This window comes from Mastacembelus armatus, chromosome 11 (genome assembly GCF_900324485.2).
Source record: "Mastacembelus armatus chromosome 11, fMasArm1.2, whole genome shotgun sequence".
Classification (NCBI taxonomy): Eukaryota; Metazoa; Chordata; class Actinopteri; order Synbranchiformes; family Mastacembelidae; genus Mastacembelus; species Mastacembelus armatus.
Window position 1 is genome coordinate 160,230 of NC_046643.1, and position 21,062 is coordinate 181,291.

General features: G+C 39.4%; 1 protein-coding gene and 1 long non-coding RNA gene across 5 annotated transcripts; one reads left to right on the top strand and one right to left on the bottom strand.

Annotated features, from left to right (window-relative positions):
* Positions 1–616: 616 nt before the first annotated feature.
* On the bottom strand, positions 617–16,315 carry atat1 (alpha tubulin acetyltransferase 1). 4 transcript variants are annotated; one of them, XR_003295282.1, is made up of 12 exons: positions 16,157–16,315; positions 15,286–15,346; positions 11,754–11,845; positions 11,437–11,494; positions 11,217–11,330; positions 10,455–10,556; positions 9,087–9,132; positions 6,735–6,809; positions 6,398–6,611; positions 2,461–2,544; positions 1,341–1,407; positions 617–751 (listed from the first exon to the last, which is right to left on the bottom strand). XR_003295282.1 is itself a non-coding variant. In XM_026300154.2 (10 exons), exons 1-10 carry the CDS (start codon positions 16,011–16,013, stop codon positions 2,475–2,477), a joined length of 924 nt encoding a protein of 307 aa, XP_026155939.1. In that variant the 3' UTR covers positions 1,807–2,474. The 4 variants fall into 4 exon arrangements, 2 of the variants coding, with proteins under 2 accessions (XP_026155939.1, XP_026155940.1); XR_003295281.1 differs by lacking the exon at positions 16,157–16,315 and adding an exon at positions 15,922–16,013; XM_026300154.2 differs by lacking the exons at positions 617–751; positions 1,341–1,407; positions 16,157–16,315 and adding an exon at positions 15,922–16,013 and having other exon boundaries at positions 1,807–2,544.
* On the top strand, positions 649–4,282 carry LOC113126217 (uncharacterized). The gene is made up of 2 exons (XR_003295283.1): positions 649–778; positions 2,474–4,282. It is a non-coding gene; the product is annotated as an uncharacterized LOC113126217 (long non-coding RNA).
* Positions 16,316–21,062: the final 4,747 nt, after the last annotated feature.

A 21,062-nucleotide genomic window follows, 5' to 3' on the forward strand; every position in this document is an offset into this window, starting at 1 on the left:
TGCCTGAGGACTCTCCATAGGTGCACTGACCTCCCCTAGCCAAACTAAATGGCAGTTCTTAAGCTCTTTTGTCATTGCAGGAACAACAGACCTGTAACCTTAAAACTTCCCATAACCTGAATTAAAACAGCAAAGTTCTCATTTGCTTTCCCAACACAGCTTATTAACCATACATGCAATAAAGTCTGCCAGTAATAGAAAGCAAGCAATTTATCAATTGCTCGTGGTCAATTTTCTTTCTCCTCTTCACCCACGGTACTTTGGCAGTCAACCATGACAGTTATCGTACTGCAAAGCCAAAGCTTTGGCCCTCAAGTGTAGTTTGAAAGTTAAAGCTCTCAGCACTTGGCCAAGAAATAATATTCAGTACTACTGAATCCCTCTCAAGGTCAGAGAAAAAAAAGAATGGCTCTAGAATTCAGTACGAATTACAGAGCTCACTCCCAATCACCAGGGCCTTGTGCTCCTGTATTCCTGCTTCTGCTTCACCCATTGGGCAGTGTGGCAGTTTCCTCCTGCAATCCAAAACCAGCCACGTTGGCTTCTGTCTCTCTCCTTCTCTAACAGGTGATTGTAGTTATCCAAAATACCTCCTACTGGACATTCTTGAGTGTCAAACCCACTCATCTTCTCTGTGTTACATGTTTTAGCCTCTGCATCTGGTTGAGTCACTCTGCTGTTTAAATCAGCCTGGCTGCAGACATGGTCCATCCCGATTACAGATTGAGCTGGAAGTGAGAGAAGCTGTGACCTGAGTGAAGAGGCACAACAATACAAGGTGAGTGACTGTGTAGAAGGCAAACATGCTTACTAAAAACTGACACAAATTTACTGTATAATAACTCTCTGTGCAGACATTCTTCCATATGCAACTGAAACGCAATGCTGAAGAAAACTCAATAGTTTGACTTACCAGGCCTCACCTACCTAAATGACAAAGAAGGTCATGTGTTTTCCAGACCAATATAACCAGAAAAGTATTTCTTTTTTATCTAAACCGCCACCTCTATGGTTAAACTATTTGTGATGGACTGATGATCCGATCAGTCTCTTGCCCAATGTCAGCTGGATTTGCCCATGCATAACCTGCTTTGCAAGCATCTAAAACCTACGGTTGCCAAAAATATGCTTTTCTTAGGAGATCCACACTAACATTTGCATGTATGTGCACTGAGCTATAATTACAGCTTTAAGTTTTTCATTAAACAACAAATTTCTGGTTTAAGATGTGTTTTAGCTACAAATATCTGCATGTAACTCGATTCACTATTTTTCCTGTTTTTTTTTTTTAACTCTGACAATAAACAGTGTGTAAGTGTGTAATTCCTTATTCTAAATACCTGCTTTGTAGTGTGTTAATACTGGCCAACCTGTGTGTGTCTGTGTATCCCAGTGCTGGTCTCAAACCTGAGGAGGCAGAATGTATTAACATGTGAGGCATGAGAGCAGAGTTCCCTGATTCTACTAAAGTGCAATGTTTTTTGTCATTGGCAAATACTGGGTTTGTAAAGTAGACAGTGGTTGTTTATAAAACAAACAGTTTTAATGTGTGTGATACAGCCTTCAACACTATTAAAATTAGAGCCACATAAATAGAGATAAGGAAGGTCCAAACACTGTAACAAGTGTTGCTTCTATAATTCTGATGTCTGTTTCAGGAAGCAGGTTTAACAATTTCTGATCTTAACCCTGAAATCTGAGTTGATTAACCCTGAGATGGTAACCTCAAAGTTCTTAGTTCTTAGCTGATCAAAGTTGGTTTAACCACCTCTGCGTTAACTGCATACACCAGGGTTGTGTCCAAATGTCCTCCCTAATCACTATATAGGGCCCTATGGAGTGAGTACGCCATTTTGTAGTGGTGTCCGAATCTCTAGAAGTAAACTAAAAATGGTGGAGTAGCACGAAAATGAGTACAGTAGCATACAACATAAATAAACACAATTTAGAATTAATTAAATTTTAATTTTATTAGAGCATATTTACTGAAATATGCTTCACAAAAGAAAAGCAAGTGAGAATGTATATATGAAATGGAAAAATACATGTAAATTCTTGACAGGTTGACATAACATTGTAGTTAGGTGTAAAAGTTACACCTTTTAAGAAAACACTCAGAATTAGTAAAATTAATTTTCACCACTAAATTATTAAAGTAATAAATATAATTTGAGTTTGAAACAGGAAATCGGCGACAGAAAAAAAGTAGTGGGCGAGTGTCCGAAAACCATTAGCTAATTGAGTGCACTATATAGTAATGGAAGGGTGAGGGACTAGAGTGGATATTTGGTCCTCCGACATTCTCTTTGGTTTCTTCACAACAATACATAAAATTCTTAATGCAGATACTTTTTAATCAAAAAATTACAATTAAGGTGATCATTATCTGAATATGTGCAACTAATAATACCTATATGACCTCCAGTTACAAGGTTTTTACTTTACTTTTCTGAATCTTACCTTGTGTCTGTAGGTTAAGCAGTCCAACCTCTCTGCTGTCCATGTGGGGACTGCAGGCTGCATCTTACAACTAGACCTTGTTGGCTACCAGGGAAATGGCAAGAAGAGAGGAGAAGAAAACCAAAAACATAGCAGGGTAAAAAGAGAGGACAGAAGTGCAAGGGATAAAAATGCAACCCAAAATTTGGTAACAAGACAGAAAGAAAAAAGGGTAATCAAAACATACAGTACATAATAGAGTAATAACAAAAAACTACAAAACAAAAAAATGTATCAGTAAAATTAAATGCCAAAAAAGTCGCAGAGTGGAAATACAACTTAGAAATACACTCCCCTTTCAAAAGTATTGGAACAGTGAGGCCAATTCCTTTATTTTTGCTCTAGAAAAACATTTTATTATGATGTAGTGAAGAATAAAGGCGTAGGACCCAAGTGCTGGACACACACACACAGTTCTTTATTAACCTGGATTCACCAGGCACAGGTACAGGCAGGCAACAATAACTCCGCCACTCGGCGGGCAGGCAGGCAATAATAACTCCGTCACACGGTAGGCAGGCAAACAAATTCAAACTAAACTAAACAAAGGTAAGCCATTAAATCCTCCAGCAAGGATCAAAAGAAACCAGGAGGTATATATACAGTCAAAACAAAAGCTCAACAGAACAAAGGTGAAACCAATCCTAACTAATCAACATAGAGGTAACTAACTAAATCACACAGTCCAGGAAATACAAACAAAATAAATGTCCAAACCAGAAACTGAAAATCCACTTCATGACACATTTGGATTTGACATCAGCATTTCAGCTTTTATTTGCAGGTATTTACATCTGGACCCAAAAGTTTTTCATCTACAGCAAAAATAAAGGAATTGGCCTCACTGTTCCAGTACTTTTGGAGGGGAATGTAGACGTTGTCTATCTTGGACCAACCAGTCTCTTTGGTTAATTCATATGTGTAATAGTTGTATGACAGAAGACAGTCTCAAATAGTAGGTTTCATGGCAGATAGTTTAATTGGTTCTAAAACAAGCACATATAGTATGACAGAGCCTTCATATTCCCCTCTGTTGTGTAGATAATGACAACATTTGAACAAGCCCTAAGGTAGCCTTTTGCTCACTCTAAATCAAATATTCTTCCAAACAACAGGAGATTCCCCTTCTCAATGTGACAGAGACAGCTAACCCTGTTTATCAAGCTAAGAAACCACAGCTGTTCCTTTTCAGCTGGTCAGTCAGGCTGGTCAATCGAAGCCCAACTGAGATCTGTTAAGGGAACTGTTGAAAAATGATGATGATGACAGTGAAAAGAGGAGACACAGTATACAAAATTAATCAAAAGAAGATAATGGAGTGAAGTGGTTGAAAAAGACAAAGGGGAAGAAAGAGAGGAAGAGACAGTATTTAGAAAGCCAAGTTTGTGCTGTACAATGAGGATTACTTTGTGCTGGACAAAACTTTTTCTGTCATTCTGTCATCCATTGACATACGAAAGCATCCCTCTGCTATACTGACTCAGACACTGGCACTCTAAGGTTTCCAGTTTGTTACTGCAACACCTCATTTATAACTACTAGTATTAAAAAATACACCACAGCACTTCAACACTATGACATGCAAACAGGTATATTGGACTTCACAGTGCAACCCAGTAACTATGGAACACTCACTTTAGGCAACTAGGATGCCTACACAATATTTGAATGTAGCTTAAATGGCTTAGTGTGTTGGTTTAATACACGTTTACTTGTATGCTTAGGTACTTGAGCCAAGACAGGCTCTGATTTAGTGTTGGAGAAAATGGGCTGTGTGTCTGCACCAAAACTGTAAAAACTAGTTCAGGAACTGTTCTCTGCAATATAAATCAATATAAAACTTTTTCCAAAGAAAAGATTGTCCACTGTAAGATCTGCAGATTATGCTGTAAGGTGATATCAGTTAAAAGTCGATTATTTTAAAAAGAATTTTTTTATTGCGAACACAAACTAAATCATTAATCCATTAAAAGACTCACTCACTCTGATCAATTAATGCTAATTAAACTTCTGAAAACGGGTAGCGTCACAATCACTCTGTCCATGCTATTAGCATCTCTCTCTGTACCTTCTGCAGGTGTCCCTGGTCCTGCAGCTGTATATTGCTCATGTGTAGTAACTGGCCCCACCAACCTGCAGTGTCTATTTGTTGATTACTGTTGCTGTTCTTTTCTCCCTCCTCTATCCACTCACCCCAACCGGTCGAGGCAAATGGCCGCCCAAACTGAGCCCGGTTCTGCTGGAGGTTTTTCTTCTGTTAGAGGGAGTTTTTTCCTCTCCACTGTTGCCAAGTACTGCTCATAACAGATTCATTGGGTTTTTGTACAGTGCCTTGAGATGATTGTATTGTGATTTGAATTGAATTAGCCATGCTACTGGGGGTGTCATCAGTAATGTCAGTCTACCTATATACTCTAGCACCATAAAGTCATTATCTGTCTTGTACTGTCTAGAAGTGTTTTCCTATAGGTTACTAAACCCGCCAGTCATTACAGACTCATACACAGTAGGAAAATTATTTATCTACCCACATACTGAGTATATACATGAAAAATAATGGCACTGTGCAGTTTCTTCTTGTTTTTTGCCAGTCACAAATATCAACAAATATTTTTAAGTTTATAAAACAAACAAGCATGGTCTGGACCATTCATCTTTACAGAACTGCTTTAGCTTAGCCATATTCTTATGATGTCTGTTGTGAACCCTTTTGAGGTCATTCCACCACATTTCTATTGGGTTGAGGCTCCACTCTAAAATTTACTATGATGTTTAGGGTCATCGTCCTGCTGCATTACTCAGCTTCTTCAGAGCTTCTGAGCTTGTGGACAGCCACCCTGACATTCCATACCTTGATAGCAAAACCAGCCCCAAATCATTATGCTCCCTCAACTAAACTTCATTGTTGGCATTGTGTTTTCATATTGGTAGATGGTTCTCTTTTTACCCAATACATAGTGCTGTTTCTTCTACCTTAGTTTCATTTGGCCACAAGACAATTTCCCCAGTGGTGTTGTAGAATGTAAAATTGGTCTTTGACAAACTTCAGGCATGTTGCAATGATGTCCTGCCATGGATACCATGCCTGTTCAATGTTTTGCATATGGCTGACTCATAAACAGGGATGTTCACCAACTCCAATGAATCCTTTGAGTCATTTTACCTCATTGACCATTCTGCAGTCTTGGCCTGGTGCCTACTCCTATGGAAAACAGCCACAGTATCAAATTGTCTCCATTTATAGACAAAATGTCTGTGTTCTGATGAATATCTAAAATCAATGACTCTTGTTCGTAGGTCTTCTCAGATTTCTTTTTTGCGAGGCATGTCTCACACAGTGGACGCTGTAGACTGACAGTGTTGGAATATATTTATAAGTCAAGGTAGTTCTAAACAACACCTCCATTCCCATTTCATTAATTGGACTCCAGGGTTGCTAAAACCTGACTTCAGTTGATGTTCAGAGACATCAGAAATCCAAGGTTGCCATTACCTTTTCCACCATCCCTTGTTGTTGTGTTGAAGGCTCATAACTGTTTGTGCTTTTCTGATGTAAAATTTAGTTTGTTGATATTTGTGACCTCATTGAAGATTACATTTCATGACCAATTTATACAGAAAACAGTGCCATTATTTTTTCTTGCTACTGTGAGTTTTCAACCTGTTTAAGTATGGAACTGTGACAGGAAAAATCTGAATGCTTGACTCATACAGTGAAGGGGTCTGATCTGATGTTTCTATTATGTTGTGGGGACATTTTTCTTCTATTGTTTTGGTTTAAGTAATGCTGCTCTCCCAACACCTTACTAAGAAACTTAATGTTATTTAATTTAATATGTCACTCGTCTGTATACATATCATTTGTGGTCAGAAGGCCTAGATGTGTGTTGTTTCTTACTTGGTGCGTCTTGCCCTGCAGCGCTCAATGACAGGGAACTGTGGGTTTTGATCCCTGTTGCTACCAGGGGCAGAAGCTGAAGCTGCTCGAGAGAGTACCCTGTTGGGGGAGGATCCCACGCTGAGGGAATGGGAGCACTGGGAGGATATTAATCGCTGCGGAGAATGAGGAGGAACAAACGGCCAGGGAAGAGCTCTCTCTTCCTGACGTACCACTGCACAAGAATATAATGATTTTATATGCAAAAACTGTCTAAATGGATCAGAAAAGTGACAAATATTCTTATCACAGAGAACATACAATCAACTGTTTAAACTCCACTTGAGTGGTGCTTTACCTTCTCTCTCCATTAAAGAATAGGGTTTGATCTCTCCATCTGGCTTTTTTGAGGGAACCTTTCTCAACTGGGCCACTGTGAAAGGGAACACAATGTGAGTAGGGACAAAAACAGAACATGACAGTGTTTCCTTTCCTCCTTCCTACCCCTGCAACAGGTCCATAGAGATCAGCTCTACACATTGTTCTATATCGACGTATTTTAAGAGCATTTTCTCTGACAATAATGTAAAGTTATGTAGTGCTGAAGGCAAAAGCTGTAAAGTAAGGTCCACCATATTACTGACAGGATAAACCAACAGTTTACTAGTTACTAGTATACTAGCACATATAATGCTATTGGTTAGCTGTTAATTTGATGCGAAAAATAATGATATAACGTTTTTCTATGCTATCTTACAATATGCCAAATTTTCTGCTTCAGAAATAAGCTATAAAGCTGTGGTCGTGTCTGACACTTCAGGGCTGAAGTTGCCATTATTTATAGGCTGCAAGCTGTAAACAGACCCTTTCAATTTATTGCTTCTTTTTTGTATTGTAAAACTCTGAAATGTTAAAATCAGGCACACAATGGCTTCAGAAATTATTCAGGTTCACTTTTTGCACAATTGCTCATTCATGATAGTATTCAGGCACTTGCTGTGGCAAATTAATTGATTGGTATATTTGAGAGAGTCCCTCGCCTTTATAATAAAATTGAGTTTGTATATCTGAAAAACCCAAGCCATAAAGTTGTATCAGTTGTTATTGTGTGTTGTTCTTTAGACCTCTGGTAAAAAATTTGATGAAGCACAAATCAGGAAAAAGCTATAAAATGACTTTCCAGCAAAATGGGGGCCTCAATAATTGTGAAATAGAAGAAACCTGGAACCACCAAGACTCTTTCTGAAGTTGGCAGTTTGGCCAAACCGAGTAAAAAGGAAAGCAGAGTCTTGATCAAGGAGTGGACAAAGAACCCAATAGTCCACCTCACAGAGCTTCAGAAGTCCACAACAAGTCAATGCATATGTGGTTTTAGATCCAATTCAGCTGTGATCTTTGGCTATGCGACCACTGTCAGAACAGTCAGACTGGAATTCATGTGGTATTTTTAACATAATCACTCTACTGCACATGCACATATTTCCTGTTTTCATCATTCAGTATTAGCACCACACAAACCGGTAAAAATAAATGAGGGTTGAGAGCAAACAATAGCAATTGGGTTCTATGGAGAGACAAGGAAGTTTCAATTTGGTTGAACACATATGGAGAAGCTTTTGATCAGAACAGTGTTTGAAGAATCTAAGCAAACTGACTGTCAAAAAAATCATGGTGTTTTATTCTTATACACATGACTCACAATTTAGTTAAATCTGTGGATGTGAGACAGTTTAGGACCCGAGTAGTTACAAAAATGAATATGATCCAGCCATACAAAAAGATCAGATCTGACCGAAAAAAAAAAGAAAAAAGATTTGATCTATAATGTGATAGTCTTTGCGTCAAAGGTATATAACAGCTCACTTGCTCATTTGCCAGATGTTGGTTTGCCAGATGACCTTTAAAGTGCTCTTCTCAGCAACAGGTAAGTTTTTAAAGTTTTGATTGTTAATAAATATGCAAATGTTTCTAACTATGTTTAAAAATAGGTTACGGTGTACAGGCTGATTGGGAAAACATCTTCCAATGTAAAATTAAATCTAAAACTATGTGTGCAAAAAGTGAGAGGGCCTAAATACTTTGAAGCCACTTTAATGTACAACATGTAGTATAGACCTTTGGAAGTTTTTTCTTTATTCTGAGTTCTTTATTCAGTTTGCAATTAATTTTACAATTGGCAATTTAACAGGCAATTTGGTCTTGCAATTTGGAAATGCATTCTGCAATTGGCAACTTCATGCTGTCTGCAGGATAGTGCACACACACCAACAGCTTGTTGAGGTTCAGAGATAAAGTTATGTGCAGATATAACATTAGCAGTGCTGTTAATTCACACAGTAGAATCTGTCTGTTGGTTTGCAGATAACCAGATAGCTAACATTATTTAGCTAACAAGCTAATGTTACTAAGATAACACACACAAGACTAACTGACAGTCAGCAGTTGTACCATGAAAAATTTGTTACTTAACTGTACCTGATAATCCACAAGAATATGAATATCTGTTGCAATATACAATGCATGTCATTCATCATGTCTATACTGTAAATCCACAGTAGTGTACTGTAACATCAATCTACCGTAAATCAACTGTGGTAATTTTTTTCTCTTCACATCTATTGCATTTTTATCAGGAGAAAAACATAGAAGAAAATCAACTACCCTTTCCAGATCCAAAAATGGAATGAAATCAGGATAGTATAATAGTTACCTGCTCTGTTGAGGAAGAAACCCTCAAACACCACAAAGTTATTGACCTAGCCAGAGAAGAAAGACAAAATAACTCAAACTGTTCTTTGTCAACAGGTTCTCTAAGTAAAGTTGTTTCAATTTACGCTGGGTATCACTACGAATTCCATAAATCAATTTTTATTCCATTTTACAAGGTCTTGATTTGATTAAAAACTGACTCAGTTAATGATATCAGGCAATGTACCACAGGCTTTCAAGACTGCAGTAATCAAACCCTTACTCAAAAAGCCTAGTCTTGATCCAGGAGTCTTGGCTAATTATAGACCAATATCCAACCTACCATTTATTTCTAATATCCTTGAAAAAGCTGTGGCGAAGCAGCTATCAGACCGCTTACACAGAAATTAACTATTTGAAGATTTTCAATCAGGATTTAGAGCACATCATAGTACAGAAACAGCACTGTTAAAAGAAGGCCACCCAAACTGAGCCTGGTTCTGCTGGAGGTTTTTTCTTCCGTAAAAGGGAGTTTTTCCTCTCCGCTGTCACCAAGTGCTTGCTCATAAGGGATTTGTTGGGTTTTTTGTTTTTTGTAAAGTGCCTTGAGATGATTGTATCTTGATTTGGCGCTATACAAATAAAATTGAATTGAATTGAATTGATTTCCCTAACAAATTTGGGGGCTCATCTGAAATCACAAAACCTCCTCTTCCTCCCAGGTTTGGACTCAAAAACCATGCATGGGTGAGTCTGGGACTCCTCACTGAAAGTCCTCTGCCCAGTCCCATAAGGGAATGGTTTGGAGTGTTGAGAGGCTGGGGGAGAGAGGGGTGGTGCTTTTGAGAAAATTATAGACCAGAGATTGACTTTTGTGTAAGGTAAGAAGGGACTCAGAAGGTCATGGACTCAAAACAAAAGCGTGAAAAGTTCGTGAGGGACAGTGAGAAATTAAGAAAATAAGGTACCAGTGAAGCTTTTCTCCCTAACAGGAACAGAGGAACAGGAACTGAATGAAGTACTTTCATGTCTTTGACTGGACCAAAGACCTGTAGTATTTTCTGTATGCTTCAGGTCATTGTCTTGCAGGAAAATAAATAGTAGTTTTCTTGCAGGTTGAATAAGATTATCCTCAACATTTATTTTGCTCTCTACCTTTACAAGGCTTCTAGGGCTGGCTGCCAAGAAGCATCCCCACAGCGTGATCCTGCCACCACTGTGCTTCACAGTGGGGATGTGTGTTTGTGATGATGTGCAGGGTTTGGTGTCCACCAAACATAGCATCTTGTCTGATGGCACTGTATTTGCAGTGTCTAAATATAAACATTACAGTAGACAGAAGAGAACGAACCACCCAGAAACATTGATAACAGAGAAATGTAGACCATACCTGAGGAACACTTTGTGTCAGGCAGTAATGCTTGGCCAGGAAAGACAGTAATTTGGGTGAGGGCCTGTCATAAGCCATCATCACTGGCTCTAAATTCTTGTGCTACAGCAGAGAAAGAGAAAATATACAGAACAATGAAGAACAGAACATGAACTGTCAGCATCATCTGTACACATGCAGCAGATCAATTGGTGTTTAGTTTTCTAGTTTTTCCTTCAAGAGTTTTCCTTGTGCAGTGGTTATTTCAGACATCCAATGTTAAAGTGAGATCGATTTTTAAGGCTTCTATAGATATTAAACTCAAGTTTAATTATCAGTACAAGTGACTGGAACTTTCACTTGCACAGCTGGTGAATTACTGTGTAGAAGTGGGAATTATGACTTTGGAAAATTGTCAAATGTGCCCCCTCGAATTCCAAAGTGAGGTTTTGGACATCATCCGATGATCCAACAATATGAACATATACAATCAATTCCTGCATGACTAATATATGAGTCAGGATATAATTGAAGATATAAAAAGAAAACTTTCATATTAGTATTTACAATGTAGAAAATACTTTTGGAACCACCCAGCCTTTTCAACTCTATCAAGGAAAATGTGCATGTAGTAACATTTTTCTTCTGCAGTGAAACACTCATTGCAAGATTGGCAAGCAATTATGACCATGTTTTAAACTGTAGAAACTGTAAAGGTGATTGTATCACCAGTCTTCAGGCACTAAGTCTGAAATGATTTTCCAAGCATGAGAAATACTTCACCTTCAACATGAAATCAAACAGCTCCAGCCCATATCCATGTCGTTGCAAGTTCTCTACTATGTAGAAATCCAAAACAGACAGTGGCTCTGCCTCTATGTGTACACCTTGTAGGTCCTGTGAGGGAAATACAACAGGTATAAAAAAAAAGACAAAATGTGGACTTGCAACTGGGCCAAAAAGAAAAAAAAAAGATGAAAATTTAAGAAAATAAGTGACTCACAAGCAGAAATAACTTCTTGTAGCCAACTTTGAGAAATCCAACAACCACACCACTTCCTCTGTATGTGGGGAAATTTGGAGGGTTTAGGAGAGAGGGGGGTATAGAATAAAGTGCAAATGACCAAGACTGTGCTCTGAAAAACTTTTCACATATAAATTAAAATCTTAATTTTTATTTTGAGTGATATGATCCTAGCTGCTGACATGAGCATTGTACAAGACATACATTGTCTTTATGCTCTAGGCTACAGTACATTGTGAAGTATGACACTAATGAGTGACATATCGTGTGTGTGTGTGAAAAGATGTCAGATGTACCCATTACTCTTGCAATCCTTCAGTAGATAGAGCTGATGCCTCTGGGCCTGCATCTTGGAAGCACTTGTTACAGGTGCTGTGAGCTGTTGGGCCTACAGAAAGCAAAAATCCATAATGTTGATAATTCCCTGAGTAACAAACAGTTTGTGTGAGCGTGTGTTGAGATGCTACAATACAGGGCTCTTTATCATCTGAACATTAGTGCACATATGAAGCCTGAAATTTACTACTGAAATTATGCTTTTTTTGAATGCCTTTTCTCTGCAAAGCACCAACATCAAAGTTGAGCTATATATTTGAATGGTCACATTTAATGACTTTTTTAAGCTTTCAGCAATGTCACATGGTCTTCCATGTCCAGAGTCTTCATCTGACCACATAAGACCACTGATGAAGACCAAGAGAGCAGCAACTGAAGGCAGCTGCAGTAAAGGTCTGGTAAAGCATCCCAAGGAAAGAAACTCAGCATTTTGTTACTGTATACATAGTCACATTTGGTCAAAAGTTTTGATTGACCCCTATTTTTTCCTCACTGTCATTTTTTATTTTTTTTATTAACTTTTAAGTAATTTGTTTTCACTATTTTACTGTAAATGATACAAAGCAAAGTGGTTAACTGCCAGAGGTAAAAATGTATAATTGAAAAGAGTTAAAAATGTAAAAAAGTCACTAAAAACATTGGGTGCAAACAGTTCCTAGAGATGTCACAACTTTTGTTAAGTAAAAATTAAAGGAACACTTAGAAAACACATCAAATCTGAATGGGGGGAAAAAATTATGCTGGATATCTGTACTGATATGGACAGTATAATATGTTAGGAATGAAAGGATGCCACATCGTTTGATAGAAATGAAAGTTATCAACCTACAGAGGGCTGAATGCAAAGACACCCTGAAAATCAAAGTTAAAAAATTATGCGGCAGGTTAGTCCATTTTGCTGAAATATCATTGCAGCAAATCAAAATGGTACTCAGTAGTTTGTATGGCCACCACGTGCTTGTATGCATGCCTGACAACAAGGTCAGGGCATGCTCCTAATGAGACGACAGATGGTCCTGGGGTATTCTCCTCCCAGATCTGGACCAGGGCATCACTGAGCTCCTGGACAGTCTGAGGTGCAACCTGGTGGTGTCGAATGGACTGAAACATAATGTCCCAGAGGTGTTCTGTTGGATTTATGTCAGGCAAGCATCGGGGCCTTTCAATGGTATCAATTCCTTCATCCTCCAGGAACTGACTGCATACTCTGGCCATATGAAGCCGGGCATTTTCATGCATCAGGAGGAACCCAGGAACCAGCACATGATCTGACAATGGGTTCAAGGATTTCATCCTGATACCTAATGGCAGGGTGTCAGGGTGCTGTTGTCTAGCCTGCAGAGGTCTGTGCATCCCTCCATGGAGATGCCTCCCCAACCCATCACTGACCCACCACCAAACCAGTTATGCTGAATAATGTTACAGGCAACATAACATCTCTGCAGCTCCTCCAGACCCTTTCATGTCTGTCACGTGTGCTCAGAGGGAACCTGCTCTCATTTGTGAAAAGCACAGGGTGCCAGAGGCAGACCTGCTAATTTTGTGTTCTATGCCAAATGCCGATCAAGCTCCACAGTGCCAGGCGGTGAGAATAGGTCCACTAGGGGATGTCGGGCCCTCAGGCCACCCTCATGAAGTCTGTTTCTGATTGTTTGGTCAGAGACTTTCACACCAGTGGCCTGCTGGAGGTCATTCTGTAGGACTCTGGCAGTCCTGTTCCTCCTTGCACAAAAGGAGCAGATACCGGACCTACTGATGCGCTGTGGACCTGTAGATGGGTTATGGACCTGTCCAGCTCTCCTAGAGTAACTGCCTGTTTCCTGGAATCTTCTCCATGCTCTTGAGACTGTGCTGGGAGACACAGCAAACCTTCTGGCAATGTCACATATTGATGTGCCATCCTGGAGGAGTTGGATTGCCTGTGCAAACTCTGTAGAGTCCAGGTATTGCCTCATACTACCAGTAGTGACACTGACCCTAGCCAAATGCAAAGCTAGTAAAAATCAGTCAAAAAAAGATGAGGGAAAAAAAATGTCAGTGGCCTCCACCTGTAAAACCATTCCTTTTTTGGGGCTAATCTCATTTTGCTTTTAGTGCACAGCAGGAAGTAATACTGTATTTTGCTATTACAGTGGTGGGAAAAGGCAATGAACAAAGTGTCTGTGAAGATTCTCAGTCATCCAGGGGAGGTTATCCAGAGGATGAGTCATGGCAACTGGACTTTCAGTTCTTTAAGGCTGAAACGTTTCGCCAGCATGAATGCTCAGAACTCTACACTGGAGAAACCAAACAACCATTCAACAGGAGGATGGCCCAGCACGGGAGGAGCAGCTCCTCAGGACCACAGTGAGCTGTGCACCTCCATTTAGAGGAAACAGGACACTCTTTTGAAGACAGTGAGGTACATATTTTCGACAGAGAAGATAGATGGTTTGAAAGAGGAGTCAGAGAAGCAACGTATGTCCAAGTGGAGAAACCCTCTTTCAATAGGGGTTGAGGACTCAGACATAATCTATCTTCAATATACCAGGCTGCCCTTTTATCTGTTCCCAGCAAATTATGGAACAAATCCAATGTTTCTCAGGAAGGACAGACTCTGCAGACAGTTGGAGAATCAGAAGGAGTCTACCATTAGATCCTAACGACCCTCAACTGAGCTCACCCCTTTGTTCATTTAACGAGCCTATTCAGACCAGGTGTGAAGTGAACCAACTCAGGGGTGTGGGTCTAACGACTCGCACCTGATTTGCTTAGCTCACTTAGTGAGCCTATTGGACTAAGGGTGGAGTGAAACTAACCTGGGAAATAAATTTGGAGGTTCCAGTCCAGCCTTTCTCAGACTGATGAGGACACTTGGATGGGTGGTGAAATGTTTCAGCCTCAAAGAACTGAAAGTCCAGTTGCCATGACTCAACCTCTAAATGAACAAAGGGAGTCAGGGAAATGAGCTGAAAACTACTTACAGGCTATGTAATAAAAGAACATGAGAGTAGGTTTCAAATTATGGAAAAGCAGCACATTCTCCAAACTTTCCAAGTCAAGAGAGGAACAAAGAATCACATTTGTAGAAACCTCTGCTCAGTCCTACAGTACTGTACTTTATATGTTTTAGAATCTAAAATTTAGATTCTTATCACACAACACCACGGGGAGTCTGATTGATCCCAGGTTCATTGTGCATGAGTCCTGCAGCAGATGGTCTGACCCCCACATACCCCTGATCTGGGCGTGTGGATCAGTCTGGGATCCTATGAAGAGACAGAAACACTGACACCCTTTACTGAACTTTGTATAAAGTTAACTGATAAATGAAAAAGTATTAATGGAATTTAGATTTAATTAATTAATTAAGAAATACATCCTCTGTCTGGTTTTACAGCCTAGAAGCTTTGCACAGTAATGTACCTACTCCAACAGTCCAGTTCTGGTTGAGTCAAGGTGCAGCCTAAACCACGTAACACTTATCATGCATTGTCAACACTTTTCACTCACCTTTGCTGAGGCTATCCCAAGTTCATCAATAACTTTGGCCACATGGGCCTGAAGATCTGGCCTACAAAGATAAACCGTAATCTGTAATTAGATAATTAGATAATTACAGATATCTGTAATATTAGATAAGGTTTATTAAGTGGCTTAATAAACCATTATTGTAAAACAGAAATCCTTTTTACATTTGCAATGCCTTTTTCCCATAGTACAGATACATTCAGGGCTCTAGCATTGCTGTATATGTAATGTCTATGGTTAACTGTTCCTAATTGCTGAGTGACTAGGCTGTTTCCCTGTCTCCTGCTCAATGCATGTTGATCATAAAGGGAATTGCACCCAGCTACCTCAGTGTTGCACACATCATGAAATCATCAAGATCTTATGATTTTTTGTTTTTTTTTCGCAGACGCAACAGCAACATACAAAAAATGTGAACACACAAACCTAAGATTTCATCAAAAGACGTTTACACATTATATTATACATTATGTTAAGCATGACAGCTTAAACTGTTTGATTTCAGAATGGTGTTGGGAGTTACATCCTCTCTAAACAAGGCACTGTGTCCTCACAAGTAGCTATAGTGTTAAGATTCTAACACTGAAGAGAATAGCAAAATCGGATCACCTAACTTACCTCCCTGCTGATTTACGACATGGAACAAGGGTCTGGTCCAAGACAGTGACCCTCTCGGAGAACAAGTAGTTAATATCAAAAGAAAACTCCATAATAACCCTCAGAGAGCTATAACGTAGCCTAATATCTAGCTAATACGACATACAGTCAATGGTCAGCAGAGCTCAGGCAGATTCTTAGCTAACCTTAGCTAGCTAACGTTAATGGGATTATAATGTTAGGCGATATCACTCACCAAACTGAATCGTAAACAACAGTTGCCTAGCAGCTCTGAAGCAACAATGCGTCAACACTGCATTGGCAAAATTTGAATGAAACTAAACCATGCTCTATATGAATAACAAAACAGGTGCCTGCCATTTATTATCGCTAAGCACCATTGTATCTCTGGTTGTGGGTCACTCCCCAGCAACGTAAACCGTAATGTGTGTAAAACAAAGTAACATCAATCCACTAACTATTTAACTGCAGAATTTGCGTAACATTATTTAACATATCCTAAAATGTGTCAGAGTAATACAAAAATTTAATATGGGTACGGACAATAATTAACTTGTTTTCCAACTTTTATGCTATAACGCGATTTCAATACAATTGTTGGGGAATATTTAATTTCAGTTATACGGTAAAGTGATCACGAGGGAGGGAACAAGGGCGTTAAGTTGACTAATATGTATGTGGACTGCCTAGTTTGCAATTGTATACTCGTGTCAGGAAACATGACTTATTTATTACTTTGTTATTGGACATCAACATGCAATGTTTAATATACATTCCTAATAATTTACTATTATTACTGTTAGTTTTCTTGAAATAGCCAGACTAGAAGGCTAGATTGGTTTCTAGACAATCTAACAACGCAAAAATAATAGTACTAGTAATTAGGCCCGAGCCCACTGAAAGTGCAGGCAAGGGCCTATTGTTATTGCTCAATGAGCCAGGAGTGCAAAACTGCAAGGGGTCCCCCCAGGTAGCATGGAGGACTGACTCACACCCACTATGATGTGGGGCTGCGTGAGACCTTTCCGAAAATGTATATATTATTATTGACAGGTGGCCGTGGGCCTGGACCTGGATATCGTTAGGAATATTCTAATTATTATTATTCTGCGCTTTAAACTCTAATTGGACCCCCTGAACATATTCGAAAACTCATAAAAATTTGCACCCAAATGGGGGTGGGTGACTGTTCCAATGGGACCTTTATACTATTACTTGCAACTGCAAGTAATAGTACTTGCAACTGCTGTATAAGTGCCCACTGTTGCTGAGTGCAGAGGTCCACTCATGGAGGTTGTCTACCTCGGTGGGGTGCGGTCTCTCCTCGGAGGGGTGGGGGCGCTCGGGGAGGCTGTCAATTTGGGGTCCATTCAAGGGAGGGGGGTCCGTTTGTGGGGGGGCGCTTGGGGAGGCGGTTCGCTGGCGGACACGGTTCGCTCGCGGCAATATTTTATTTTTATTATTATTGTCATTATTGTTATTATTAATATTGCTCTTCTTAGTGAATTTTATTTTTTAGGAAGGTTGTCCTTTCTGCCATTGACACAATAAACACAAAATATTACTTTAATCCATTTCAAACATATTTATATTTATTTACATTAATTATACCTGAAGTACCAAATTTATAGTGTATTAGAAGCTGCTGTGTTACATAGCATTACATTCAAATGAATCTGTCAGCACCCGAGAGAGAGAGAGAGGGAGAGAGCACAAACTAGGGGAGAGAGAGAGCACAAGGTTAGTGACATTCAATGGTGGAATATACATGTGAGGGGGGAGGAGAAGAAGAGAGGGAAAGGGAAGGGTGTGTTAGGGTTAGGGCAGAGGAGCTCAGTGCACCGATGGTTCTTGGGCAGTCTAGTTCTATAGCAGCAAGTCTAGCCTTAAAAGAACAGAGTGTCTGCCTCCTGAACCCAGGCTGGGAGCTGGTTCCACAGGAGAGGATCATTTTGAGACAGGATGTTCCTAATTTTGGCAATGTTGTGCAGGTGAAAGAAGGCAGTTCTAGAGATTTGTTTTATGTGTGAGTTAAAGGACATGTCCTGGTCAAAAATAACTCCAAGGTTTTTCACAGTAGTGCTGGAGGCCAGGGCTATGCCATCTAAAGTAGCTATAATTTGAGAAAAGTTATTTCTGAGATTTTTTGGCCCAAATATAATGACTTCTGTTTTCTCTGAGTTTAAAAGTAAAAAGTTACTGGTCATCCAGGCCTTGATGTCAGTTAGACAGTCTTTAAGTCTGGTTAACTGGTTTGTGTTAACAGGTTTAATAGGTAGATACAACTGAGTGTCATCTGCATAGCAGTGGTAATTAATGGAGTGCTTCCTACTAACATAGCCTAAAGGAAGCATGTACAGGGTGAACAGAATCGGTCCTAGCACAGAGCCTTGTGGCACAGAGCCCTGTTACTAACCTTGTGCTCTCTCTCTCCCCTAGTTTGTGCTCTCTCCCTCTCTCTCTGTTCTCTCTGTACCTTCTGCAGGTGTCCCTGGTCCTGGAGCTGTATATTGCTGATGTGCAGTTACTGGTCCCACCAACCTACAGTGTCTATTTGTTGTTTATTGTTGCTGTTCTTTTCTCTCTGCTCTATCCACTCACCCCAACCGGTCGAGGCAGATGGCCGCCCAAACTGAGCCCGGTTCTGCTGGAGGTTTTTTCTTCCGTTAAAGGGAGTTTTTCCTCTCCACTGTCGCCAAGTGCTTGCTCATAAGGGAATTGTTGGGTTTTTAGTTTTAGTTTTTGTAAAGTGCCTTGAGATGATTTGTATTGTGATTTGGCGCTATACAAATAAAATTGAATTGAATTGAATTGAATTGAATTGAATTGAATTGAACTCCATAACTAACTTTTGTGCGTTTTGGAAGGTTCATCATGGACATGAACAAACTGGAATCTGTCTGATGAATAGGAATGGAACCATTTTAATGCTGTTCCTCTGATACCAGTCACATGCTCCAATCTCTGCAATGAGATGTTGTGGTCAATGGTGTCGAATGCAGCACTAAGGTCTAGGAAGACAAGTATAGAAACATGTCCATTATCGGAGGCTAATAGAAGATCGTTGGTGACTTTTAACAGTGCTGTTTCTGCACTATGATGTGCTCTAAATCCTGATTGAAAATCATCAAATAGTTCATTCCTGTGTAAGTGGTGTAATAGCTGCTTCGCAACAACTTTTTCTAGGATTTTAGAAATAAATGGTAGGTTGGATATTGGTCTATAATTAGCCAAGACCCCTGGATCAGGACTAGGCTTTTTGAGTAAGGGTTTGATTACTGCAGTCTTAAAGGCCTGTGGTGCGTAGCCTGATGCTAGAGATAAATTTAAGTCTAACAAAGATGAGTTAATTAATGGCAGGGTGTCTTTAAGCAGTTTAGTCGGGATGGAGTCTAAGAGACACGTTGATGATTTCGATGAAGCAACTACTGATGTAAATTCAGAGAGATCTATGGGAGAGAAGCAGTCTAAACATAACTGAGGTCTTATTGATGATTCAAGAGCTACTGTAGTAGAAGATTCATTTATTGCAGCTATAGGAAGCATCTGCTGATTTTTATCTCTAATAGTTGTGATTTTATTTGTGAAGAAACTCATAAATTCATCACTGCTGAGGGCTAAGGGAACACTGTGCTCAACAGAGGTGTGACTTTTTGTCAGCCTGGCTACAGTGCTGAAATGAAACCTGGGATTGTTCTTATTTTCCTCTATTAGTGATGAATAATATGCAGTTTTGCCTTTACAGAGAGCTTTTTTTTATATGTTAACAGACAATTTTTCTAGCCTGGAAAAACATCCTCTAAATTTGTGGAACGCCACTTCCTTTCCAGCCTTCGTGATGCCTGCTTTAAGGTATGAATATGTAAATTATACCATGGGGCTAATCTCAGAGGGGCCACAGTATCAAGCGTTTCACGCAGTGAGGCTACAGCACTGTCAACAATATGATCAATTTGGTAGGGAGTAGGATTGAGGCAGTGCCCTCCACTGTGTTGGCACATGGCATAGATGTAAATAAAGATGGAATCATTTTCTTAAATTTATTAACAGCGTAGTCAGATAAAGATCTGCTATAGTGGAATTTTCTTCCAAACGCTGCATCCAATGCACTCTTATGGCTCCTGAAAAGCTACTGTACATCATGATATTTTAATGGAAATGCACTTGATGCAAAAAACAATGAAGGAATGTGACAATCATTTTAATATCATGCCAGGCTACATACAGTACTTTCTAATGGAACCTTTTGCTGTCCACATGTACACAGAGACTGGGTTGAGCATTCTTGTGCCACATTTGTGCTGAAAAGGACCTGTGGCTCCCTACCTGGATGCAACCAGAAATGTAGCCTCCAAAATTCCAGGACAGAATAAACGCATGCTTTATTACGCTCTGACACTTCCTGGAAGTGGTGAGAATTCACATCCCCTTCCTGTCTCTGAAATGTTAAGCAATCAACATTCTGTTCCCCCAATCACTTTTTGGCTCATGCAATTGTGAAGCAACCTCCAATTTATCTTCCAGGTTGGTTTCACCCCACCATAGGCTCCCATAGGCTCATTAGGTGAGCTATGTAACCAACCTGGAAGATAAATTGGAGGCTCCATACCAGCTTTTTCTCAGACTGATGAAGCTACTTGGATGGGTGGTGAAATGAAACATTTCGACATAAAAACTAGAAGTCCAGTTACCATGACTCAACCTCTAGATAACATAACATACATTACCACACCTTCTAGTGTTACAGTGTATTTGTGGTACTGGAAAATGTTGATGTATGATATTTTGTAATAATAGTCTAGTGTGGCATCTATATGAAGGTATGTTATGTGTCCAGTACATATTGTATATGTGAAATAGTATATCTCACTGGATAAGCATAACAAAGACAGTTTTACATTTTCAGGTCACATTTGATAACCATGATGGAGCTGTAGGCTTTGTCAACATCGGAAATGTGCACTGGAAATTTATGGTATGTATTTTAATTTATTGAACTGCTAGCATGTGTAAAATGTAATATCCAAAAACATGAAAAATACTCATGAACATAAATTTATCCTTAAAATATTATGTGCATTATAGTTTTTTACATGCAGCAAAAACTGTTATAATAAATACCATTTAAGTTTGTTTAATTT

Coding starts and splice junctions, on each gene's coding strand:
- atat1 (XM_026300154.2), bottom strand. CDS start 16,013: ATGGAGTTTTCTTTTGATATTAACTACTTGTTCTCCGAGAGGGTCACT. Junction 9,133..10,454: donor TGACACAAAGTGTTCCTCAG/GTATGGTCTACA, acceptor TTCTCTGGCTAG/GTCAATAACTTTGTGGTGTT. Junction 6,810..9,086: donor TTTCTTCCTCAACAGAGCAG/GTAACTATTATA, acceptor TCCCTTTCACAG/TGGCCCAGTTGAGAAAGGTT.